The 24,697-nt window shown below is 45.8% G+C and overlaps 2 protein-coding genes across 4 annotated transcripts in view; one reads left to right on the forward strand and one right to left on the reverse strand.

Moving 5' to 3' along the window:
* Positions 1-485: 485 nt before the first annotated feature.
* Positions 486-24,697, reverse strand: part of Snx30 (sorting nexin family member 30) — a 129,283-nt gene continuing 105,071 nt past the window's right edge. Inside the window, exons 8-10 of one of the 3 annotated variants that reach the window (XR_015737592.1) lie at positions 23,574-23,726; positions 6,374-8,676; positions 486-5,430 (exon numbers count right to left, since the gene is read on the reverse strand). Coding sequence is in view for 2 of the 3 variants with exons in the window: in XM_087904978.1 (XP_087761104.1) it covers positions 8,563-8,676; positions 23,574-23,726 (267 nt within the window). In the remaining variant the exon portion in view is untranslated. Of the gene's footprint in view, positions 8,677-13,396; positions 19,089-23,573; positions 23,727-24,697 lie in introns of those variants that run through there. The other 2 variants (XM_087904978.1, XM_048459404.3) reach the window with 2 other exon arrangements.
* Slc46a2 (solute carrier family 46 member 2) lies at positions 4,093-10,565 on the forward strand. Its single transcript, XM_048459343.3, has 4 exons — positions 4,093-5,227; positions 6,423-6,506; positions 7,045-7,201; positions 9,664-10,565. Exons 1-4 carry the CDS (start codon positions 4,093-4,095, stop codon positions 9,716-9,718), a joined length of 1,431 nt encoding a protein of 476 aa, XP_048315300.2. The 3' UTR covers positions 9,719-10,565.

Raw genomic sequence — 24,697 nt, forward strand, 5'->3', positions numbered from 1 at the left:
TTTGTTTTTTGTTTGCTTCTTTGTTTGTGGGGTTGTTTTGACTTGGTTTGGTTTAGTTCTTGTTTTTTGATCTTTGATTTTCAAGATAGGGTTTCTCTGTATAACAGCCCTGTCTGCCCTGATATCAGGCTGGCCTTGTACTCACAGAGGTCTGCCTACCTATGCCTCCCTAGTGCTGGGATTAAAAGTGAGCACCACTACACTTGGGAGGAGGGTTTCTATTACTCCAGGTCCAGGTCGAATGTTTCAGCCCCTTAGTCCTGTAGCCTGTAAAAGTCAGCTCCCGCCCCATGCATCATCCTACCTATGAAAGATGTGTGACTTCTCTGCATCTCCCTTCTCCGTGGTCCCTGCTCAGCTTTGTGACAATTCATATGGGAATCAGAAGAATTTCTCCATCAGATGACAGAGCAAGATTCTTCTTACACTGGTCGTTCATGAGAAGGTGAAGGTGTCAATATGATCCCAGATGAAACAGTACACGGTTTGAAATCTCCAAATTAGTTTATTTTGACCTCCTGAGTTTAATTATGGTTGCTGGCATGAGCAGGAATGGATCCCATTTACTGAAACATGGGCAACTTGAAAACTCTAAAACACAGCATATACATGTATGGAATTGTCAAGAGATAAAAAAGGGGGAACAGAAACTGAGGGGCACTTTTAAAAAGAGAGCATGTTAATTCTTATATATGTTGCTTAAAAGGTTAAAAGAAATTTCATTTTATATTTTTCCTATAAACTAGATACCTTTTAAAGATTTACTGTGTGCGTGTGTGTGTGTGTGCTCATGCTACAGCAAGTTCATGGAAGTCAGTAGACAACTTGAGGGAGAAGGTTCTCTCTTCTCTGTTCCTTTGTAAAAATAAATTTGGGGCCATTTATTAAGGTAAGAAAATTATTTTCCATTTTACTGTAAAGTGCCTGTGATGTGACTTCAGTTAGGGAGCTTTTGACCACACCTCTTTTTTATTTCTGCAATCCTTCACTGAGCAATAGGAATTCCTCTGTTGGCAATGGTGGTGTCTCTGTAGCTCCATCTTCTTGTTGTTGAGAGGGCATCTTCAAATGGATTGCAGCATTCTCTCCACAGCCATAGGCTTTCAAAGGCTGCCTGGTGCGAACTGCCGGCTTTCTGTGTGAGTTTGGACAAACTATTTCAACATCTCTATTTCAGCCCATAGACTTTCTGAAACAATTAACAGAATTCAATAATATAATCTGCTTACTGCGTGGTAAGAGTTCAATTAATGATAGATGCCACCTTTTGTGGATTAGGATAGGGCTGAGTGTGTTGTTCAGTTGGTAGAGTGTTTGTCTTGCATGCACAAAGCTCTGTGTTCCATCCTCAGTCCCCCACGAACCCAGCATGTTCCCTGTAATTCCATCGAGAGTAGAGCAGGAGATCTAGAATTTTAAGGTCTTCCTTGGTGAGGATGGCTGGGGCGACATGAGACTGTGGACCATAGTCTACCTTTAGTCATGTAGAGATAAGAAATTTAACCTTTTTCATGAAGCCAGTTATGAGCTACAGATTAGATTCCTGATATGCAAGGCAGTGGTACTCAGTTTATTGCTAGTACTTTAGGAGTGGAGGGAAACCTTTCCCATAATATCTGAACACAAGGAAATTAAGAAAGCTTGTGAAAGATATTAAATCTTGATGTGACAGAGAGTTGAGGCTCAACTTGCTGGGAGCCTGGGTCACTTAAGTTGGCCAGGCACAACTTCAGTTGGACTCAACATTCAGAGAGGAAGAGGAGAGTAGAGACATGGTGAGAATATAAACCAACCCACAGTAGTCTAAAACGGGACAGACATCATTGGACCTGAGACTAGATCATTTCCAGAGCAGAAGATTCAGTCCACAAGCCTGTTGAACCCCAAGGCCGCTGGCATCCAGCTTCTCCTAGGTCTGATGTGAATCTCTCAGAGGCGCTTTACATTGAAGATGGAAGGAGTTGAGAACCCATGAAGTCTGCCAGAGATTGGGCAAGGCTGCCTCCTCTTGTCTTCAGCACCAAGAACAGACTCCTTTGATCAGATAAGCAGTCCTTCTGGTTGTACCATCACTGACTGCAGAGCTCTCATAACCACCCCTAGAGTTTCTGCCATGCAAGAGAGCAGGTTGCTGGGCTGCTTCCTGAAGCCTTGGAAAAATATGTTAGGAATGGAGTAGGAGAGTCAGGTATGGGTTGGTGAAAACAGGGCGAGGTGTGTATGTGTGTGGGAACTTAGACAAGCTGGTGAGCCAGATTCACAGGTACATCTCACAAGAGAGGACTGGGTATATCTTTCTCTTTGCAGAAGTCACAAAGAAGGGACTGAGTGGTGACAAAGACTACCAGAGGGGCACACAATTAACAAGCACTACCTGGAATCTAATCCCTACTACTGCAGAAGCACATTATCCATCCATCTGGCTTTTTAGACTCCCAGGCAGTCTAAAAAGTCTGTGTGTCCTTTTTGTAACTTTGAATTGTTGCCAGTCATGTTAGCATTACTGAGTCAGGGTTGAAGGTGGAGAGACAAGAACAGAGACTGGGTGATTTCTAACTATCTGTGTGGAAGAGAAAGGCCATCTGACTTCTTGGTGTATTTTGAATCCTGTATCCCCCTGATTCTCAGTCCAGAGGCATATGCTTGAAAGAGAAAGCAAGGGGTCTGGGGAGCGGAAATCTTAGCCCAGGCTAGAAAGGATTGAGGCCATGAGGCAGGAAGAGCAACCATGAGGGAGCAATAAGGGTCTCTGCTCCTGTCTTTACTCAGAAGAACCTGCTGTCTCCAGTGAGCTCCACCACACTCTACCAGAGTCCAGTTTTATGCTGGAGGGACATCTGGGACTGAGAGCTGAGGCTGGAGCCCAACAGGAAGGCCCATCAGTACAGGTGCATGAAGTAGACACTTCTCTGAGAGGCCTTTGGTCCAAAGGAGCTGCTGTTGAGTTAACTTCTTTGAAAGTCTGTGCTAGTAGCTTCTTACAACATAGGCCCTTATTGTTTCTTATTTTTTTAATTAACAGGCTTAATATGTGTGTGCGTTTGTGTGTGTGTTTCTCTACTACAGTATGTGTGTGAAGGTCAGAGACAGATTTCTGAGTGGTTCTCTCCTTCTATGGTGTGGGTCCCAGGGTTTGAATGATGGCCATGAGGCTTGGTAGCAGGGCCTTTCCCTGCTGAACCATCTTTTCTTTTTTCTTCCTTCCTTTCTTTCTTCCTTCCTTCCTTCCTTCCTTCCTTCCTTTCTTTCTTTCTTTCTTTCTATTTGTTTATTTTGAGACAGAGTCTCTTGTAGCCAACTCTCTATGTAGCTGAGAATGATCTTGAATTTCTGATCCTTCTGCATCCACTTTTTTGAGTTCTGGAATTACAGGCATTCCTGGTTTACATGGCACAGGCATTAGAACCCAGAGCTTTGTGCACTCCAAGGTTCCTCTTACTTTTTTTTTTTTTTTTTTGTTCTTTTTTTGTTTTGTTTTGTTTTCATGACAGGGTTTCTCTGTAGCTTTGGATCCTGCCCTGGAAACTCACTTTGTAGACTAGGCTGGCCTCAAACTCACAGAAATCTGCCTGTCTTTGCCTCCTGAATGCTGAGATTAAAGGCATGTGTCCTCTTACTTTTGACAAAGAAAATTTGACACCTCAGAGTTACAGCAAGCAAAAGTCAAGCCATCAGACCCCTACCCAAACCTGCCTCCAAAGAAGGAAGAATTTGGAAACGCTCCCTGGGCGGATCCCAGAGCTTTCTCAGCTCAGTTTCAGCACCTTTGGTCCTCAGCTAACGCAGGTCCTGTGGCCAGCTCTGAAAAGTGTGGGGAGGGAGCTGAGGCTCCCCGTGCTCTGGCTTCCCTGGGCTGTCTCCAGCCTGCTCAGCCAGACCCAGGTGGAGGTGGGGGCGGGGCGCTGCTTTTTCTGACCTGGGGAGGAGGGGCCACAGTTAGGTTGGTCCCTTGGCCATTAAATCAGCTGCTGTCACAGGAGCCGCCCCAGGCTTCTCCCAAGCGCTCAGGGACGGAGCCCCGACCCTCTGTAAAGCAGTCAGATTTGGGATCAGCTCCCTGCAGACAGCAAACCCTGTCGCAGCACAGGTTACATGGGTCCCGGGGTCACCTGTCCGTGGGGAAGCCGGCTCTCTGGCTTCCAGGTGAGGACTTGGATAGAACCTGTGGTGGCCTCAACCCAGGTGGCCGGCTCCCTCTACGATGCAGGACTACTCTTAGTAGTGAAGGAATCCTTCTCATCTGAGACTGGAGGCTCTTCCAACCACAGTGCCAGCCAGTCGATCAGGGGGCATCAGGAGGACCAACAGCAGAAGGCCATCTCCAATTTCTACATCATTTACAACCTCGTGGTGGGTCTGACACCGCTGCTGTCTGCCTACGGGTTGGGCTGGCTCAGTGACCGCTACCATCGCAAGATCTCTATCTGCACCGCAGCTCTGGGTTTCCTCTTGTGCCGCACTGGACTCCTCCTCAAAGTGATGCTGAACTGGCCGGTGGAGGTGTTGTACGGAGCAGTGGCGCTCAGTGGGCTTTGCGGGGGCTTCTCTGCTTATTGGTCCGGGGTCATGGCACTGGGATCCCTAGGCTGCGCTGAAGGCCACCGCTCCTTGCGCCTCATCCTCATCGATTTAGTCCTGGGCTTGGCTGGGTTCTGTGGGAGCATGGCCTCGGGCCATCTCTTCAAACAAATAGTTGGGCACTCTGCTCAAGGCCTTCTGTTAACCTCCTGTAGCGTGGGCTGTGCGGCTTTTGCTCTTTTCTATAGTCTTTTTGTGCTGAAGGTCCCTGAGTCTGTGTCCAAGTCCAACAAGGTATACCCCACCGTAGATACTGTGTCTGGCATGGTGGGCACCTATCGAACCATGGATCCAGATGAACTGGGCAAGCAGGATGTATCCAGGAACCCTCTGACTCCTGGGAAAAGGAAGACCTCCCGAACCATCATCGCCCTGCTATTTGTGGGTGCCATCGTCTATGACCTGGCCGTTGTGGGCACAGTGGATGTCATGGCCCTTTTTGTGCTAAAGGAACCTCTCAGTTGGAACCAAGTGCAGCTGGGCTATGGGATGGCTTCTGGGTACATAATCTTCATCACCAGCTTTTTGGGTGTTCTAATCTTCTCCCGCTACTTCCCGGACACCACGATGATCATAATTGGGATGGTCTCCTTTGGGTCTGGAGCCCTTCTCTTAGCCTTTGTGAAGGAGACATACATGTTCTACATTGGTAAGTTTGGGGCTTAGGGAGGCTGGACGCTGCAGGCAATCTGTGTCATAGGTTAGGGGTTGGTCTAGGAGTCCAGGAGGTACAGGGGAGACAAGAATGGGTTTGTCTGTTTTGTGTATGTATTACCTGTATTGCTCACTGGATCTTGCCACAGTGGTGCCCATGCTCTGGGGCAAGAAGGTGTAGTCAGTGGATGGCGCAGCCTAAAGTGGAGATGGGTTCATGTAACTTTAGTACATTTAAAATTGTATCTATGTAAGCAGAGTGGGCAGTGTGCATGCTATAAGGTGCCTGCGATGCTCAGAGGACGGTTTGGCAGAGCGTATTTTCTCATTACACCATGTGGGTTCAGGGATTGAACTCAGGTTATCTGGTAGAAGCACCTTTACCTGCTAAGCTACTTCCCCAGTCCTCTCTTTCTAGCTTTAAATAGATAAAATACACAAATGTTCCCTAAATCATCTATGGCCAGATAAGAGCTTTTAAACAATGCACAGAATTTCTTAATAATTAGCTCCAATGGAACTCCATTGGCTCTACAACCATTGGAGTACATGCCCACAAGACCATGGACTGAGGTTTCCACTGGATGACAGAGAGGTCAGACAACCCTGAGCAGAAAGCTCTAGAACTCACGCGGTAACAGAACTTTCTCCAGCTGTAATAGTGGCCTCACCTGTCAACACAATGTCCACTAGCCACGTGTAGCTATCGAGCATTTGATATGTGACTAGCGTAAGGAAAGAACAGTTTAAGGCTTATTTCATGTTAACTTACATAGGCTGTACGTGCCGAATAACTAACAATTTGGAAAGAAAAATTCTAGATGGTTATCAGGGAACTACTCCAGGTCATAGTCCTCAGAAGGAGGATAGCAAAATGGCAATGACCCAGTTAAAAAATCCTTGTGCAGAGGACAGAGTGACCATCTCTCCAGCCCTTCCCAACCCATCTCTTCATCCTCCTCCTCCCTTCTTTTTCTTTCTCTCCCCATCCCCCGCTAGTTAATAAGGCTTTAACGAGGTGTGGCAGCTGAACTAGGTGGGGAACCATTTCTGAAAGAGCCAGAGATTCAGAGTCTGGGCTTCTGGGCCAACACCACAGGGACTGGTGGGGGTGCTGGAAGGGAACTTTGTTTGTTCTGACCTGTGTTAAAGCTGATTCAAATGGGAAGTATCCTTCCGATCTCTTGCAGCTCGGGCCATCATGATGTTTGCACTTATCCCCATCACGACCATCCGATCTGCCATGTCTAAACTCATAAGGAACTCTTCCTATGGTGAGCAGAGGGCTCTCCAGGGTGTCCTGCTCGTTGTCACAGATGACTCTCAGAAACAGAAGATTCAGAAGCAGGGCTGGGGAGATGGCTCAGTTGATAAAGTGCTTGTGTGAGGTCCTGAGGTTGGATCTCCAACACTCATATAAAATGCTGGTGTGGGAATATAATATAATATAATATAATATAATATAATATAATATAATGTAATCCCAGAGCCTTCACACACACACACACACACACATTCTAGAAGCATCCTCAAACTTATAGGGAACGTACTGGTTTCTATGTAGGGCAAAAAGAATGGAGAAAGGATAGAAAAAGTTTACAAAGCTAATCACTACAAGTCAGAGTCAAGGAAAGATATTTCTGGAAGATCCAACTAGATGGAGACAGGATTCCCTCCAAATTGAGCCATGGGGACTGAAAAGGAGTCCTTAGGAGAGTGATGGGGGGGTCCTCTGGAGATCCCCAGGGACCAGGTAGGGGGAACAAGACAGGACAACAATCCATGTCTTGATAATCTTTGTTTCTTCCACAGGAAAGGTGTTTGTTACATTGCAGCTGTGCCTAGCTCTGACTGGCGTGGTGACGTCCACCCTATATAACAAGATCTATCAGCTTACTCTGGACAAGTTCACGGGCACCTGTTTTGTGCTGTCTTCCTTTCTCTCCTTCTTGGCAATTGTCCCAATTGGGTAAGACAAAACTATCTACTGTGTGGGTTAGGGCCCTGGTGTTTACATCAATCACAGACTTTTTTTTTTTTTCAATTATAAGCGCTTTCTCAAAGAAGGGCAGTTCCAAAAACTTGGTTCCTTTCTGACAATTTCATAAAACTATTTGTTTATTTATTTATATACTTCCTTACAGTTGGAGGCTCTGTCAGAAACTCACAGGAGCCATTCTGACCAAATCTTTGGTTTGGATCCTTTGTCCCTTCCAAGGACATTTTCTTCTCTGTGCCTTGAAGGGACTCAGTGACCACTACGTGACTTAATGTGTATGAGCTCCCCAATAAGGCCTTAGGCAACAATTCCTTGACCTCTTTCTGGCCTCACCTTTGTGAAACAAGAACACTCACCCCCAGGCAAGCACAGGCAGATGACCCAGCAGAGAAGGAACAGGCTAGCTTCTCCATAGCCAGACAGTGGTCCAGGAGTCAGAAGGATGAAAAAAAGCCAGGGTTATTTGGCTTCACTCGAATAAGTGTGAATCGCAAAGGGGTGTGTGTGCATGAGCGCGTGTGTGCTGAAGTTCATCCTCTCCGTATACCATGTAGGATCTGGACGTGAACTCAGGTTGTCAGGCTTGGTGGCAAGTGTCCTTAACTGATAAGCCATCTTACCAGCTCTGCAACAAATGTTTTGAAAACATTTCATGTGTGTTCAGATGCCCTTGGAAGCCAGAGGGAGCCAGAGTTAGAGGTTGTCATAAGGCCCTCGACATGGGTGCAGGGACCCAAACTCAGGTCCTCTGGAAACATCCTTACCTGCAGAACCATCCTGCAGCTCTACACCAAATCTTAATTAGCCACACAGAATCTTCATGATCTTGCATCCAGCAGGCAGAGGCTCTGGAAACGTTCATGTGAGCAGCTGACTGGATGATCATGTGGACCAGGCACCTACCTGTTAAGCGCTTCTTCCATCAGCCTTCAGCCGTAGAGAAGCACGTGCAGACAAAGACACATTTCTACACATTGCATGACTAGGAAAGATTTGAAAATGACTGCTCTCAGGTCCCGTCTCCACAGGCTGGGACTCACACAACCTGGGATAGACATTGCTTTAAAGCTCGACAGCTTGTTTTGAATGTACAACTAAGACCGAACACGCATGGTGTAACAGCAATGTTTCCATGACTTTTCCTTGTCCCGAGGTCACTCAATGAGAATCCGAAAATCTCTTCCAGCTAAAGGTGGCCAGGTTCTTGGGCTATCAGTCATTATATAAAAGAGGAAAGACCTGTGGGGTCCTAGCCACAGAAGGGAAGGGAAGGCTATGCCAGTCACAGACAGTTCCAGGAAGGCGTGCCAAAGCAGGGCAGGACACGGACATCAGAAGGCTGGGCCAGCCACTGCTGCATTCTCCTTCCTGATGCCAGGAGAGGTCTTTAGGCCAGGACTGCCAACAGCCTGGCCATAAATGAGGGGGCGGGGTCTGAGTGGTCCCTGTAACAAAGGAAAGCATAGTACAGTTACCATGGGAACCTGTCTTCCTTGCCTTCTTTACATGAACAGGGGGTGTTAAGGAAGGCTTCATGAGGCTCTGTGGCTCCAAAACCTCCCCCCACCGTACACAGGTGCTCTGTGCTACACTGGGAATGTGTAAACCTCCAGAAGAGAATGATTTCATCTTCTCCAACCTCCACACAACCTCCATCCATATCCCATCTCCATCATAGACTTTTAAAAAAACAGTACTAGTAAACACTTTAAATCTTTGTATTCATAAAGACTCCTTCGAGGTAACTATTATTTATCCCTATTTTGCAGAAGAGAAAACAAAAACTCCTCACTCCACGTTGGTCTAAATTGTCTTGTTTAAGCTTCTGTATTTTTCCTTCACAGCAAACTGTGATCTGTTTAATATGATTCCTATGCACTATAGGCTTGCGGAAGACTGAGACCACAGCTGTGTGGCTCCCTGTGTGCCCACTGTGTCCAGTACAGAGCTCAGCAACTAAGAAGTAGTCTAGAACAGGGGCTTTCAGCCTGTGGTTGTGGCCTCAGGGTTGCATATCAGATATTTACATTACAATTCATAGCAAAAGCAAAACCACAGTTATGGAGTAGCAACAAAAGGAATTTTATAGTTGTGGGACAACATGAGGACCTGTATCAGAGGATCCCATTAGGAAGTTTGAGAACCACTGCCCTAGAAAGATTTGCTTAGTGACTAAATGCAGGACTGAGGCAAAGAGACCCTAGGAAGATGAAACAGCTGTCTAGTCCACAGTGTTACTGGAGACAGGGAGAGGTTCATTATCCTAGGACTCACTTGGTAACATCTGATGCACTATGGAGACAAAGTTTCTCTCCATTGGTGAGAAAGAGCAGTGGGGGATGACCCAGGCACAGGTGAGGAGCAAAGCTGCTCACTCCCCTTTGCCTCATTCCAGCTCTCCTTTTCTAATCCTCTTTTGCAAATCCTTACAGCATTGTGGCCTACAAACAAGTCCCAAGGTCACAAGGAGAAGGTTCAGAGAAATGAAGGAGCTGAAAACACCATCGATTACCAAGTTCTGCCCATGAAACCCAAATTCCAGCCTTCCAATGGCCTGCTGATGTCCTTAGGTTCCTGGTGGGAGGGAAAATCACTTCCTGGGTGTTGGAGGAAAGGCAGAGGGTAGGGTCTGGGGTACCGGCTGCTTGCACCGGCATCCTAGGTCCTGGAGGGGTTCAGGCTCCATGCAGCTAGCCTTTCTTCCATCACTGTTTTAAAGGTTCCAATTAAGGCATAACAAGTCACATGGGCACAGTGCTAGAGGTTCTATGGAAGACTTACGCCTGTATTTCACCAGCCCAAGGGGGATGAACATGAAATGGACATTTTGTAAAATCTGACATTTTTGTATGAATAATAATAGTTTTTAAGTTAATGTAAAATCTTGAAAAAAATCAGTTTTCTTGGTTGAGTCTTCCTCAGTTAGGAACAAGAGAACAACAAAGTTCATGGCAGTGCTAACACTGTTGCTTTTAGAAAGCTCAGTTAGTGGAGTGCTTGCCTAGCATGCACTTAGTCCTGGCTTCAAACCTCCATGCACATATGTAATTCCAGCACTTGAGAGGCTGAGGCAGAAGGATCAGAACTTTAAGGCTATCTTCAGCTATACTGCAGTCTGAGGCCACCAGGAATACATAAAGTCCTGCCTCAAAGAAACAAACCCAGCAACAACAGCAAAATCCAGCAAGTACCAGTGAAATGTGCAGCCGGACACTTTCAATCATTACTCTCTCAAGCAGATGGTGTGAAGAGAAGGGGGTGTTTAGCATCAGTTTTTCTGAGTTACTTATTCTGATTGTCCCTTTTGCTCCAAATAAAATCAACATTTACATTATGAGTTCAAATCATTCTTTTCTAGGTGGGACCCCCTGTAACTACCGATGTAGCATTCTCAAGCTGGAGTGAAATACAGTTTGTATCTGATTCCCTTGCAGGGAATGATCAAAACTTGTCTTCCCTCCTCCTCTCTCCCAACTTCAGTGCATTTCCAACTCCCATCCTCTTCCTTCTGTCCTCCTTGCCTCTTTAACTCTTAGGTGCCAAAAGCCCCATCTTTGGTTCTTCAATACTCTAAATTTACCCCACAGACTCCAGAATTTTTTCAACACCTGAGTCAACACCTCCAGCTCCCTATCCCCCCCCCCCCATTCACCATCTAAGATCACTATATCCATCCTCTCTTTCCTGACTGATAGAATAGCATCGCCTCCACTTCCCAGGTCACCAGGCTCCAAATCACCTCTGACCTAGTCCCCTTTCTCAAAGTTATCTCTTAAATCCAGCTGCCCCATTACAACCTCCTCCTCCTTTTTTTTTTTTTATCACTTTTTGCTTTGGTTTAAAAAAAAAGATTTTTATAACGTGTGTGTGTGTGTGTGTGTGTGTGACCACGTGGGTCCCGAGGGTCAACCACCTTCACCTGCACAGTCATCTCACCAGCTCTTGCCATGGCTTTAGCTATTTATTTCTATCTATTTCACAGTCTGACCCCACCCCCCAGCACCTGACCTCTGTACCTTTTTAAATGAGAAGGTGGAAGGTATATAAATGCTCCTTTAAAAAAATCAGCTGACTAAGCAGATAGGAAAAGCTTACTCACTAATATTTAAATTGGGGGACCAGAGAGAGGGCTCAGTGGTTAAGAGGACTGGCTGGTTGCTCTTCTAGATGTTCAGAATTCAATTTCCAGCAACCACATGGTGGCTCACAACCATCTGTAATAAGATCTGGTGCTTTCTTCTGGCCTGCAGACATACAAGCAGGCAGAATACTGTATACAAATAAATAAATCTCTAAAAATATTTAACTTGGACATATTTAAACATATAGATAGTAGTAGGAAGAGCCCTTCTGTAAAGGCAGTCATAAGTGCTCACCAGACAGGTGTTTTGTGTACATAATTACTAGTTTGTCAAAAACCTTATAGGAAAGCATATCTGTACTTCAAAGGTCACAGTATTGAAAGCTCAGAGATGGAACTATTCCAGAATCACAGTTATTAAATGAGACAATGGGGTTTAAGTCTAAAATCTCTTTATTCCATCTTGCTGCTCTATTTTATATCACTGTAGTATTGGATTAATGATGTTGGATTAATTAATTATCACTAAATCCAGAATCATTAGGACATCCATAGGCCATCCATTTCCAAGGTCTGTCATATATATATATATATATATATATATATATATATATATATATGATAAATATGAAACAACGCCTCACTATCAAGCCTTGGTTGACCTCGAACTCAATATGCAGACCAAACTGGACTCAGACTCAGAGATCTGTCTGCTTCTACCTCCCATGTGCTGGGATTAAAGGTGTGTGCATCAAGTTCAGCTTCATTTTAAATTACATGTATATGTGTTGAGTGGGACTGTGCATGTAAGTGAGGAGAAGGCTGAAGGCTCCAAGGATAAGAATATAAAAATTTAGATTCCAGAAATAAGAATGTAGAAATAAAGAAATATAAAGTTGTAAGCCTATGAGAATGGGAACAGACTGTCAGCAGCTTTCTCAGCAGCTTTCGGATTAACTACTAACAGTGGGTTATTCCACTTTACAACCCAGAGCTCTATTCACAAGGCTGAAGCACCTCTGCAAACTGAGAGCCCAACACCTCTGGTCATCCTTGATCAACGAGACAAATACAAGCTTTAAGTTACATTTTAGGAGATAGATATACGACCTCTGAGTTACACCCTATCCCTGCTGTGTGAAGCTGGCAGCATCTAAGGGGAGAGCACAGGGCTGCAGTAAACGCTACCAGAAAGCACCAAGGAAGACAACAGATTAAGTACAAACACTAGTTTAACTGAAAAACTCTGTTAATGGAGATTGTAAAGTAAGGTAATCTATATCTGAGTTTTACCTCGAAATTGTAAAAATTCCTTTGTTCAGACCTAATGCTTGGTGCCTCTACTATAAGTGGGTTCAGAAACCAGCCTTTGCCACAGCCTTACAAAATCCATCTCTGGCTGTGGTCTCTGCTAGCTGATAAGTTTTTTGTGCCCCATGGAGATTTTTAATTTAATTTAAATTTTTTCCTGGAATCTTGTTTCTGGATTAAAGTTTGATTCTGGTTTATTAGACTTTGGTGGTCTGTCCCCATCTTTGCGCGACCCCTCTGGGCCCAACAAAAGCAAAAGAGGTCTCATAGAGCTGGAGTTATATGTGGCTGTGAGCTATCAGATACAGGTACTGGGAACTGAATTCTGGCTCCATTCTCCTCAAAATCACTCTCATAAACCACAGGCATTCCTTTTCTTGAAAATGCCTCACAAACATGGCAGGAAAACAGAAACAAAACAAGAATCAGGAAATGGCTGCCCTGACTGGAACATAATGTGCTTTGCTACTGTTCTATGTGGGAAATATCTGTGTAACACCCGCCCACCAACCTCACTGATACTAAAGGAGTGTTTCCATCTCCCTGAATTGGTGTCAACTTATAAGACTGCAGGAGAGGGGAACTGTGCAGGACCTACCGTGAAGTGAGCACGAAGGATAAGTGTGTACTTACGTACGCCTTTTCTTATTAGCCTGCATGCTCCGATTCTCATAAGCAAATTATCATCTGTTCAGAGAAACTTTTAAAAACCCAGAAAAATAGGCACCCCATTTTCCTGTCCTAACAGGTACAAATGAGCACATGATCCAGGATAAATAAAGCATCTTTTATAGGTTTATTGGTCCATTACTTTAAGTGAGGTAAAGATTTTTTTAATTTACAAGCTAATAGTTTATCAAGCAATACAAATTCTTTGTTTACCTCAAAATGTAATACTAATTCCATAGTAAACAACAAACAGAATTTCTTACACACAGATACACAAAAAATCAAAGCGGACAAGAACCTCGTGCCAGCATAAAAGATACAACAAAACATCTCTAGTTCTGTAACAAAGAGAAAGGTGACATTCTTTTTCGGTAGTTTCATGAGATAAAGACTTAGTTCTGTAAATACATCACTTTCTTATCAACACATATTTCCTCAAGCACTTATGTTCACAGCTTTTGTTTTGGTTTAATGGCAGTATGGAGCGAGCCAGCACACCAGGGTGGGACTCCATACCTCAGAAGCCTGTTTCTTTCTCTGGAAGTTTTAAACACAAAGAACAATTTAAAAAAAAAAAGTCCAAATATTTGTTTTCATCCCCCTTGAAGAGTTAGAATGACAGTTAGAAGGTTTGCTGGCAGTTTGCTTCATGGGAGTCTGTCAGATGTAGGCTGTCTCTCCATGCATTCCTGACGCAGGCACGAAGGGAACAGGCACACAGAAATCACAGAAATACAATGAGCAGGGACTCTGAGGGAGCCCAGCCCTGCACCGCCTAGGTGGGCAGTGCTGACTGGTAAAGATGCTGGCTTGTGCTGCTTTGTCCCTGGATGAAGGCCCAGTGGACACAGCTGTTTTGTTACAGCAATCTACCAATCGACACGATGCTTTGCAATCTAGGGAAAAAATTTCTCCCCCTCTTTCCCTCCAGCATAGTTCCTGGCAGAGTGCCAGTCTAAGGCTGTGGCCCAGCCTGTCCAACAGCAGCGTGCACAGGTGTTAGCTGCTCTGACCTGGACTGTGGAGAGCCCAGAATCACCCAATACTTGGGCGGTACTTCTGGGAGAGGCACATTTGAACCCTTCAACACTGGCTTTAATAATGAGTGAGTTGGCAGAACAAGTATGCTATTTGGCATTTCAACCTTTGGAGAATTTCTATCCCAGTGTGCTCTGGGGCCCACTCTGAAGAAGCAAGGTAAACCTTTCATGCTGCCATAATCTAGGGGTTCTCAGAAGCTATGCAATTTGTCACTGCTGATAATGTCTGTATCCTCCACACCCCAAACTAGGCCAAAGCACACGAAGCTTGTCTTTCTTCCTCAAAAACATCAAAAAGGGCTGTGCTCCCTGTTTCTTGACATTATTTTCAAATACCATTTGCCAACAGAAACATTTAGTCTTGCTTCCCAAAAGGCCACCTTCCTTCTGTGACCTATACCTCTGGCTTGTGACTTTTAAGAGGACTGAAGATGGCCTATAATAAGTTTCTAGACCAACTGCTTCTACATGTAAAACTCTATCTATGCAAACATTTTAAAACACTAGCTGAAGAGTAAGGCAATTAGTGGGCACTGACAAATTTTTAAGAACTACTGTTATGCTTTAACAGTCTGTGGCTTTTTATGGATGTGTTGGTTTTCAAGTGCTAAGAACACCGATATGAGATACACATCTTATTTGTCTCTTTAAAAGTTTCCCCACCCCACAGCGCTTATTTACAAACTACAATAGTTAAGGACTAGTAACATTTTTTGCCACACATAAAGTATTGGATAGTCAGTCATACCCAGGAATATTCCTAACAGATATGATTAGGAGATAATGGTCAGCCCCTGTAACAGCGCTTCCAGCCTTCTTAGACACCGAGTTCCTGCCCTCTGATGTGTGCAGGCATGGGGACAACTTCAAAACGGAACACTGACGACCTACAGAGCAGGTTCGTAAAAACCGAGTCTCTCATTAGTCACTAAATTAAAAATAGGGAGGAAGCAAGTAGCCCCAACACACCGACTGCACCTCTATCTGGCCAAAAGAGGCCATTTTCCTCAACTCTACTGCTAAGTGCCTCCCGCTACCTGAGTAGAGCAAGTCACAGGTGGTGAGAAGGCACATGCAATCTGTTGTCATCCTGAAGACTCTTGAGAGCGAGAAGGCAAGCCCAAATTCCCAATGTAATTTGTAACTGAAGGTGAGCAAAGTACCCTAGCCATATGCTTACCTTACTTCATTTCCAAATACCATTTATGAGAAGATGGGTCCAGAAGTGGGTGCCCAGCCCCAGCCCCAGGAGCTGATCCTCCAAAAGAATCACCCTTCACAGTCACCAGCTCCACCTAGCCAGAGAAGAGCCCACTTCCAGCTGACTCTAAGACCCAAACCAGTAATGTCAACACAGTCTCTAAGGCAGTCCTTGGCTTTGTTCTACCCGCCCCAAGCACTCAGGATAGTGTAGTGTGGTGTAGTGACGTTACCGTGATTCAAATGACCTCACTGAAACAGCCAGATACCTGGTACCTAGAGCTTCAGAAGGTCCTGCCTTCACAGGACAGGACCAAGTCCCAGAGGCTGAGTGTTCCTTGGGTGCTATCCTAAGAGAAGCAGTGCCATCACACTCGCTTCTAAAGTCAGAACTTCCACTGGGCTTCATCAAGGGCTGCAGTGTGCACAGACAGTTTCCTCCCGTGGACAGCAGAAAGAGTACATTCTACTCAACATCTAGAGCACACTCTATGGGGTTCACATCTGTCCCTAGGCATGGTGGGGCTTTCTTGTTTCAGCTATGGGAAAATGCCTGGTAAGTTCAGAAGAAACCCGGTGAAGCACCAAGCCCGCTGCCCCCCTAAGCCTACCTTCCACTCACCAACAATCATTACTGAGTTTTAGAAGATAAAACCCAACTTCACACAGGCTGAGGAGTGAGCCCCTCCTTACTCCAGAACTAAGCGTCCTTGCTTTGAGTGTGCAGCCCAGATTCTTCTTGTAAATTGTCAGCATTAATAGAACCTTTTCTACTACAAATCATAACACTGTCCTAAACTCTTGCATCTCTCAAATCTCCTTGGTTTTAAGAATTTTTTTTTTTTTTTTTTGGCCTGGGCAGATTTCTAACCCAGTGAACAAACCCTCCATTTCTGAGGACCTGGGCAGTTACAGGGCCAGCTTTCATTTCACCGTCCTGTGTTCAAGCCTCCACAGCCATCCATATCTCTCTACCTGAGGTGCAGTGCTCTACCCTCAAGGCAAAGCCTCATGGAAAACAAACAAGAGGGATCTGTGACTTCAGGGCAGAGGCTCAAGAAGAACTAATGAGGCCTCTCTCTAAGGCCTTTTGGCACTGTGGTCTCTGAGCAATATTTTGTGGGGGGAAATCTCTTTTGGGCTTGGCCAAGAGGAAGCAAATGCTTGGGACTGCTGAGCTTCCGGGGACTTGAGGGAGCCCCAGAGTAGACGGGTAGGAGGCCTCTTTCCACTGCCTTCTGCCCCTTTTTCTCTGGGCCAGGCTCCTCAGCGCACCAGATGCTAGCCTGAAGACAGGGAGAAGAGTGCCTTCTTGTGCATGACTGTTCCTGGCCTAGCCACTGATATCATTTCTAGGGGGTAGAAAGTTTCCATTATTCCAGCTCTTTCTGGATCTCAAAGCCTAGGGACATTGCTTGCTGGCCAAATAAATAGAACAAGACAGAAATTTTAAGATGTCGTAAAAGCCAGTCTCTCATGAGGGAATGGCGGTGGATCCTGCTTCTCTCCGTACACTTCCCCATGCACCCCAGGGCTGTTTTCACAGGCCTTCCTTCTTGTGTAGCTAACCAGCACACAGGATTGACTTGGGATTTCAGCAACCAGCTAGTCATCAAATTTTAGCTTCTCCTTAATTCTTTCTGTAGTTCTTGCCAAACATTACACTGGACACTTATCAAGCACACAGTCCACAAAGCAAAGTTTCATGTTTCCCAAAGATGAACATCACTGCTGGGCCATATATCAATGGAGACCTGGAGGTGACTGGACACATGCCTGACTCTACCAGCATGCTCAGGTTGACTCTGGTCATTTACACCCACACCAACCTGATGGCTTCAGAGGTAGAATGAGATGCTAAGCCACTGAAGTTTGGAGTGGACAGACTGTTCTTACCTTTCCACTTCAGTGGGCCATTTCTATTTGTACCAAACAGAATTCACATCAAAGGATTTCAAGATGGCACAGAGGGGGTTTGGGCAAGTACCAATAGTTGCAGGAACTATTATTTCAATCACAAATTTGTCAAATGTGAGGAAAAGGCAAATTGTTTCATGCTGTCTATGATGTCCCAAACGCAGCTGACGGGAGGCCAGCTCAGCGCGAGGGAAGGAAGGCTGTGCGCTGATTAGAATTTGCAAATAACTTGTATGTGAAGCAGTAACTTGACTGCTTCATTTCAAAAACAAACAAAACCCTTCCATTTACTCGAGGCTCAAATTTATGGGTTTTTAGCAGGGTCACAGATAGAACACACTATGCAGCTGCTTTTCAACAGTGACCTGGAGAGCCTTTCTAGCTGCTGGATTTATGGCAACTTGAAAAGTTTCAAATGAAGACTTTAAGCACAGCCAGCAGTCTCCAGATTTTGGCAGCAAACGGAGATTTCCACATATCTAGAAGCCAAGAGCATGTTGTCACTCTTCTCGTCTGAGTGCCCTGCAGGTACTTCCGTCCTGACCACAGAATTCTGGGGGTCAAACACTCATGTAGAACATTCACATTGAATTTACAAACTGGTGACGGTCACGACAATGTGACATACCAGCCCTCACTGCAAGGTTGCCCGGATATCCAGTGGGCATGACAGGAAGTATTAAACCAGACATTTTTGGTGAAGTAAAGGCAAATTGCATAAAGCAGACACTGGTGCTGGGGCTTGGCACACAGGAGAGTCGCTGACCATAAAATAGCAGCTGTTTCCTAAGAGGTCTAAGAGCAAACACGACAATGGTTAAACAAGCAAAACAAGCACATTGACACCTTCACATAAAAAAAAATGCATGTTTTTGCCAATACACACCTAAAATCTTCTCATCTATAGCATTCTGGTGCCAGAAACAAGATCCAGGAGCATTCCCTTCAGCTTCCTGAGACATCGCATAAGGACAAGGACGCTGGCTCAAGCACTGATGCACATGGACACTGATTTAAATGGACCCATGTGAACCAGAAACAAGTCAAAAGATGCCACTCACGATGAGCAGGCAGTAGGCCACAGTCATAGCCACAGGCCACTGTAAATTAAGGACTTTCCAAGAAGGTACCTATACCTCCTATGCTGGGACAGGTCAATGCCCTCAGGGGTAAAGTGCAGAACCTCATGGTCTCCACAGCAAGCCACAGCTGCCTTCTTCATGTCTCCTGTGTCCCTGAAAAGCAGGGTTGTTGTTCTGTCTCATAAAAGCAATTGGGCTGCCCCCAAAGTGATGTCACATGTCATCTGGGGGCTGTTCTGTCCCTTAGTTTCAAGTCTTCGTAGTGTTCCATTTAGGAGGTTCCTTCACAATATGGAGGTATGCTTCTGTTGAGAGATGATTACAGACTCACAGACTCCAACAAGGAATAAATACTAACTGAAAATAACTGTGGTGGGAGGGAGCGGGGAGGTGCTGTTGTGCTGTTTCCTCATGGCCACCTCTCCAGCACTGCAGGGACTCTCTGGTTCAGGGTGCCATGCCCTGTGGAGGCAGAAGTCTCTGTCCCAAGAACAAATCTACTTGGTCTCTTGTTTTTCTTGCAGTAGTGGAATAATTGACTCCCACGCCATGAGGCACTGAAACGACAACATCCACACAAGGTCAGCTGCTGGATGCTACTCTGCCAACCCTGATCCTGCTGGGTCATCTGTTGTGTTATCAATAGAGGAAGTGACAAGTGTTTGTCTGGAATGTGTCACCCCATCTGTATGAAAGAACAATGTCCTTACAAGGCTTGCATGCATTCATGAGAGTGTGAAGCCTACACCCAGGGAGTGGAGATGGATCTACTCTAAGAAAATCTTTACTTCAACTAAGCAAACACTAGACCAGGCAGGAAAGTCCTGATGAGGACACCGGTTCTGAGCACCCATGGAGACACTGTTGGAGGTTTGGGTGGGGCTTGTACGAGGATGTAAACATGAAAAGCCTGACCTGAGTCAGGGTGTGTGGAAAACCTGCTCTGATTCACCAACCTGAAGTCTGGGCTGCTTGTTTGTGTCACTCTTAGATCTCCCCAAAGAATGGGAGTCCAACAATTCCTACAGTTATTTCTGTTTATGTGAAGAGTGGGGGGTACATGTACCATGACATTTGTGTGGATGTCAGGACAACCTTAAGGGGTCAATTCTCTCCTTCCACCACGTGGGTTCCAGGGATCAAATTCAGGTTGTCAGGCTTGGCAGCAAGTACCTTTACCCTCTCCAGTAAGCAATCTCACTGGCCCAACTATCAGGTTTAATTAGACCCATATACTGTTATGTATTTTATGTTTGCTGTTACACAGTTCGTAGTCAGAACATGAATACAAGCTGATAATCCTTTCTTTTCACTCCAGGTCCTTGTGACAGGCCAAGAACTTAGAAGACTTGGGCACTGCCTCTACGAGTGACTGGCTCAGCAGACTGTCCTCCCTCTGAAGGACAAACCCACTGTAACAGACAGCCTGGGGTAAAGGAGGACTGTGTGCTGAGTCACCTGGGGAGGAGTCCTGCAAAGGTGGGAGGGAGGAGAGAGGCATCAGGTCAGGCAGAAAGAGGAGTGGTGAAACTTCTCCCTGGTACCTTCCTGGTCGACTCAGAAGCCTGTCCTAAATACAGAAAGACGAGGTGGCCCCAGGAGCTTGTTCCAGCAATGACCCTGAAGGGAAGGCCATAGGATCCCAAACTCTCCTATCTACGAGGGTCTCTCTGCATGTCCCAAAAGGAATCATGACTGATCAAACTTTCACTTTGGTCCTCAAATGTGTCAGCTCTTTTCTTGCTCAGGGACCTTGCATATGTTGTATCCTTTGCCTACAGTACACGTTTGTCAGACCTTTGGCTCTAAGGATCAGAATAAATGCGATTTCCATAGACTGCTCTTCCCTGCCCACTCCACTAGGCCTCATCTCTGATAGACTGAGGGTGCCTAGAGGGCTGTGCAAATCCTGTTATTTATCAACTTTGTAAACAATCCTTTGCACACAAAAAAGTACAGATAAAAAACCGTCAAATACATGTAGAAGCCAAGATTAGGCCTCAAGACAGTTACCCTATTTATGGTACAATGGGAAGAAACAAGCATAGACTCGAGTTTGTGTTTTGGGATTTTAGAGATGGCGGATTCACCCACAACAGTCATGATGGAGACATGGTTGCTTTTAGACTGGGAAGTAAGAACATCAAGGTAATTTTTACTGACTGTTTGCTGAGTATGTTCTGGAAACTTGAATGAGCATTTTACTTTATCTTTATAATCATTCCATAAAAAATGACTAGCACTTACAAATCAAGAACAAGAGAGATGAGCATGTGTCTTGCTAACACACAGTCAGCAGGAGAAGCTTCTTGTAGGAAGCAAGGTCGTTTCTGAAAGTGTGTGGCTACTGTCTCCTAAGCTGATTGTGTGTGTGGACAATCCAAACTATGGTTCTGTCAGTTAGATACTTGTAGTTTGGTACTCAAAGGGTGGGTCAGCTTGGGAGGACTTTTTAAACCTCTGTGAGTATGGTTTCTTAAGCTTTAAATTGAAATTTATAAAATCTTTGTCACATCAGTTGACATGAACACAGGGTCCTGGAACTGATGCGGGAGAATTCTGTCAATCATATTTTAATAAAACGCTGACTGGCCAGGCAGGCAGTATAGGCGGGAAAGCCAGACAGGAAGTAGAGGTGGAGCAAAGAGACTGGGAATATTCTGGGAAGCAGGAAGCTCCCTCCGCCACTCCTGCGCAGACCACCGGAGAGGCAGGATGTAACCTGCCCAGCTGAGAAAGGTACTGAGCCGTGTGGCTAACGTAGATAAGGATAATGGGGTAACACAAGTTATAAGAGCTAATAAGTAGCCTGACCTAATGGGCCAATCATCTTTATAACTTATAGAGATGTCTGTGTGATTGATTTTCTTTGGGAATTGCTGGCTGTGGGGTACTGGGCGGGACAGATACACCAACAAGCCAGCCTTTCATGTTACATGGAACCCTGACTAGGGGTGGCAAAGAAGAAAGGACAGACATACAGACACACATGCAGCAAACCTGGGATCAGGTGTTCACTCTGATAGATGGCTCCTACTCCAGCAACATGGAACCTCAATTAGGTCCCGCATAGGGGAGGGATTAACTAGTATCTGTAGATCTCTGTAGCAGCAGTCTCAGGCTGTAAACACTTGGTAAGAGGAAGCTACACCCTGATCAATTGTTGAAAACACTCACACTCAGACCCTGAGGAAGCTCTACGATCCCTCTGGAGCCTGGTCCATGATCAAACGGATTTGCCAGTTTCCCATGAGTCAGAGGCCTTGGAGGCCTCAAAATGGGTCAACAACAACTCAGGCCCTCACTCACTCAGGCCCTCACACACTCAGATCCTCACTCACTCAGGCCCTCACACACTCAGATCCTCACACACTCAGAACATCACTCACTCAGACCCTCACACACTCAGGCCCTCACTCACTCAGGCCTTCACTCACTCAGGCCCTCACACACTCAGATCCTCACTCACTCAGGCCCTCACTCACTCAGGCCCTCACACGCTCAGGCCCTCACACACTCAGATCCTCACTCACTCAGGCCCTCACACACTCAGGCCCTCACTCCCACTCAGACCCTCAAGCACACTCAGGCCCTCACTCACTCAGGCCCTCACATACTCAGGCCCTCACTCCCACTCAGGCCCTTACTCACTCAGGCCCTCACACACTCAGATCCTCACTCACTCAGGACATCACTCACTCAGACCTTCACTCACACTCAGGCCCTCACTCACTCAGATCCTCACTCACTCAGGACATCACTCACTCAGACCCTCATACACTCAGGCCCTCACACACTCAGATCCTCACTCACTCAGAACATCACTCATTCAGACCCTTACTCACACTCAGGCCCTCACACACACAGGCCCTCACTCACACTCAGGCCCTCACTCACACTCAGGCCCTCACACACACAGGCCCTCACTCACACTCAGGCCCTCATTCACACTCAGGTCCTCACTCACTCAGGCCTTCCTCCGATGCCCACACCTTGTGGCCATGATGGAGTTCAATTTAATGAGCTGGTCCATTCTCAGTATCCAGGGCAGATCCAGTTCAGAAACAACAGACTCCACAGAAAAGGCAGGTAAAGATGGAGGACACTCATCTCCCCCAACGTTCAGCTTTATTTCCTTGGTTTTCCTTTGGTAAGCTGGGAAAAGTACAGGCATACCACCTAAAAGCAGTCGCCACAACCATCAAAGCCTCTACCACAACCTAGGCCAAGGACGTGTCTTAGGGTTACAAGCTAGGAGATAAGCCTGTCCCTGTCACCTTCCCATAGGAGAGAGGCTGTCCTGGCTCCAACAGCTCAACTTTAGGGCTACAAGTTATTTCAACTGAACTTAGGCCGTTGTTTAATTCTAAGTGTAGTCTACAAAAGACATCAAGACTCACTACCAGAAGCGACTTCAAATTAGATACATTAGGTGTGAACCTTGATTTGAGGAGATGGGCCTCTCCCTCAGACCCTCCCCTCCCATCCCGTGTGTATGTGTGTGTGTGTGTGTGTGTGTGTGTGTGTGTTAATAGGAATGTCTAACCTGAGGTCCATGGGTCAAGAGGATGCAAGAATAAAAATCTTTCCTAATAGCATCACTTTCCTGTCTAATTCCATACACCCTTATTTTAGGTATTTAAAAAGAGTATTAAAAACAAACAAGATTTTGATAAGATGTCTATCAGCTTCAACAGACGACTAAAGGGGGTCTATGGCATAGTGAAAATAAAGAACACTTTATGTGGAACCATAAGGCAACATAAGTAACCCCAAAGCCTCCATAAACTGGGGGTACCCATGTGCTGGTTTCACTGGCTCTGGGAAGCAGCCAGTTGCCCAGACCATGTACAAGAGACGTGTATGAGAACTGACTCTCTGCTTCAAAACTCAGGACTGCTCAGCCAGGGTGTTTGGGATAGCTCACATGCAAGTTAGGGATGGGACAAGGGGGATCATGCTTTGGGGTTTCTGAAAGACCCACCACCCCCACCAAAGGCTCTGGCCACTAGAAACCACAGTGGCATGGGCCTGATTTTCACCTTCTCATAATACTGGATATTCTTGTCAGCCAAGCCCACGAGCAGCTGCCGGAAGTCATGTCGCTTGTTGCTCTGCCACCTCTCCATATCAGCCTTAAGGTCAGCATTGAAGCACTCCATCCTGTCCTGGCACTTCTCCACATCTGTGGGCACCTGCAGTGGAAATATATTCATGGCTTTAAGTACAGTTGGTTTCTCCTACTGTGAATTACTCTTCAAACATTTGTAGGGAGCCAAAGTGCTAAATTAAAATGTCCCTGGAAAACAGAGGCTTGGAAGTGTTTGCAAAATGCAAACACCATCCCATCCATTAACAGAGCAGAGAGAGACACACGGGAAACCACTCCTCTGTCTCCATCTGCAAATGGGAAAGAAAATCCCTGCAATCAAGAAGAGGCCTGGGATCCTGTTAGGATTTACTCTTCCATGCTGACAAACGGGGCAGACTCTGCACATACAGCAGCAGTTCTGTGTACAGTCCTGCATCGTTCTGGGGTTTCTTGGGTCACGGGAACCAGTCCAATATTTGTGATGTCTGATGATGCCTTTCCTCACGTATTTGGTGAACTGTAAAAATGAAACTACCAGCCAGCTCCCTCCTCTAAACTCCACACCATAAATAAACTGGGTACTGCTTCACTTTAGGTGGCAGAGAATCAGAAAGTCCAAGAATGGAAGGAAAATCGTTGATGGTATCAAAAGAATTTGAACCATAACCACAGCAGGTGGCTTCAAGTATCCCTTAAAGTTTAGGAAGACTTTCTCCAAAGGAAGTGTGTCCCCTGCATTTCGTGACCTTCACTTTACTGCGGTGAGTTGCTTTTTATCCTACAGGGTTTGCGAGAGCCTCCTGGTCACGGTGGTTTTCCAAAATTAGATTTTTCAGTTTTATCTCAAGTTCTGCATTGGGCCCATATAGTGGTCAGGGCTTAACATGCCTAAGCTAGGTCAACACTTACCAGAAACAAATGAGACTTTCAAGGTTTTAAGTCCACAGACCAACGAGCACAAATGTCCCCAAGAGAGCCAGTTTCTATCAACCAGAAATGGAGACATGGCAAGGACAGGGCTGCCCAGCTGTGTGGATGCAGGGAGGTGACACTGTACCTCTGTGAAGACTAACT

Source organism: Myodes glareolus, chromosome 3 (genome assembly GCF_982192425.1).
Source record: "Myodes glareolus chromosome 3, mMyoGla1.1, whole genome shotgun sequence".
Lineage (NCBI taxonomy): Eukaryota > Metazoa > Chordata > Mammalia > Rodentia > Cricetidae > Myodes > Myodes glareolus.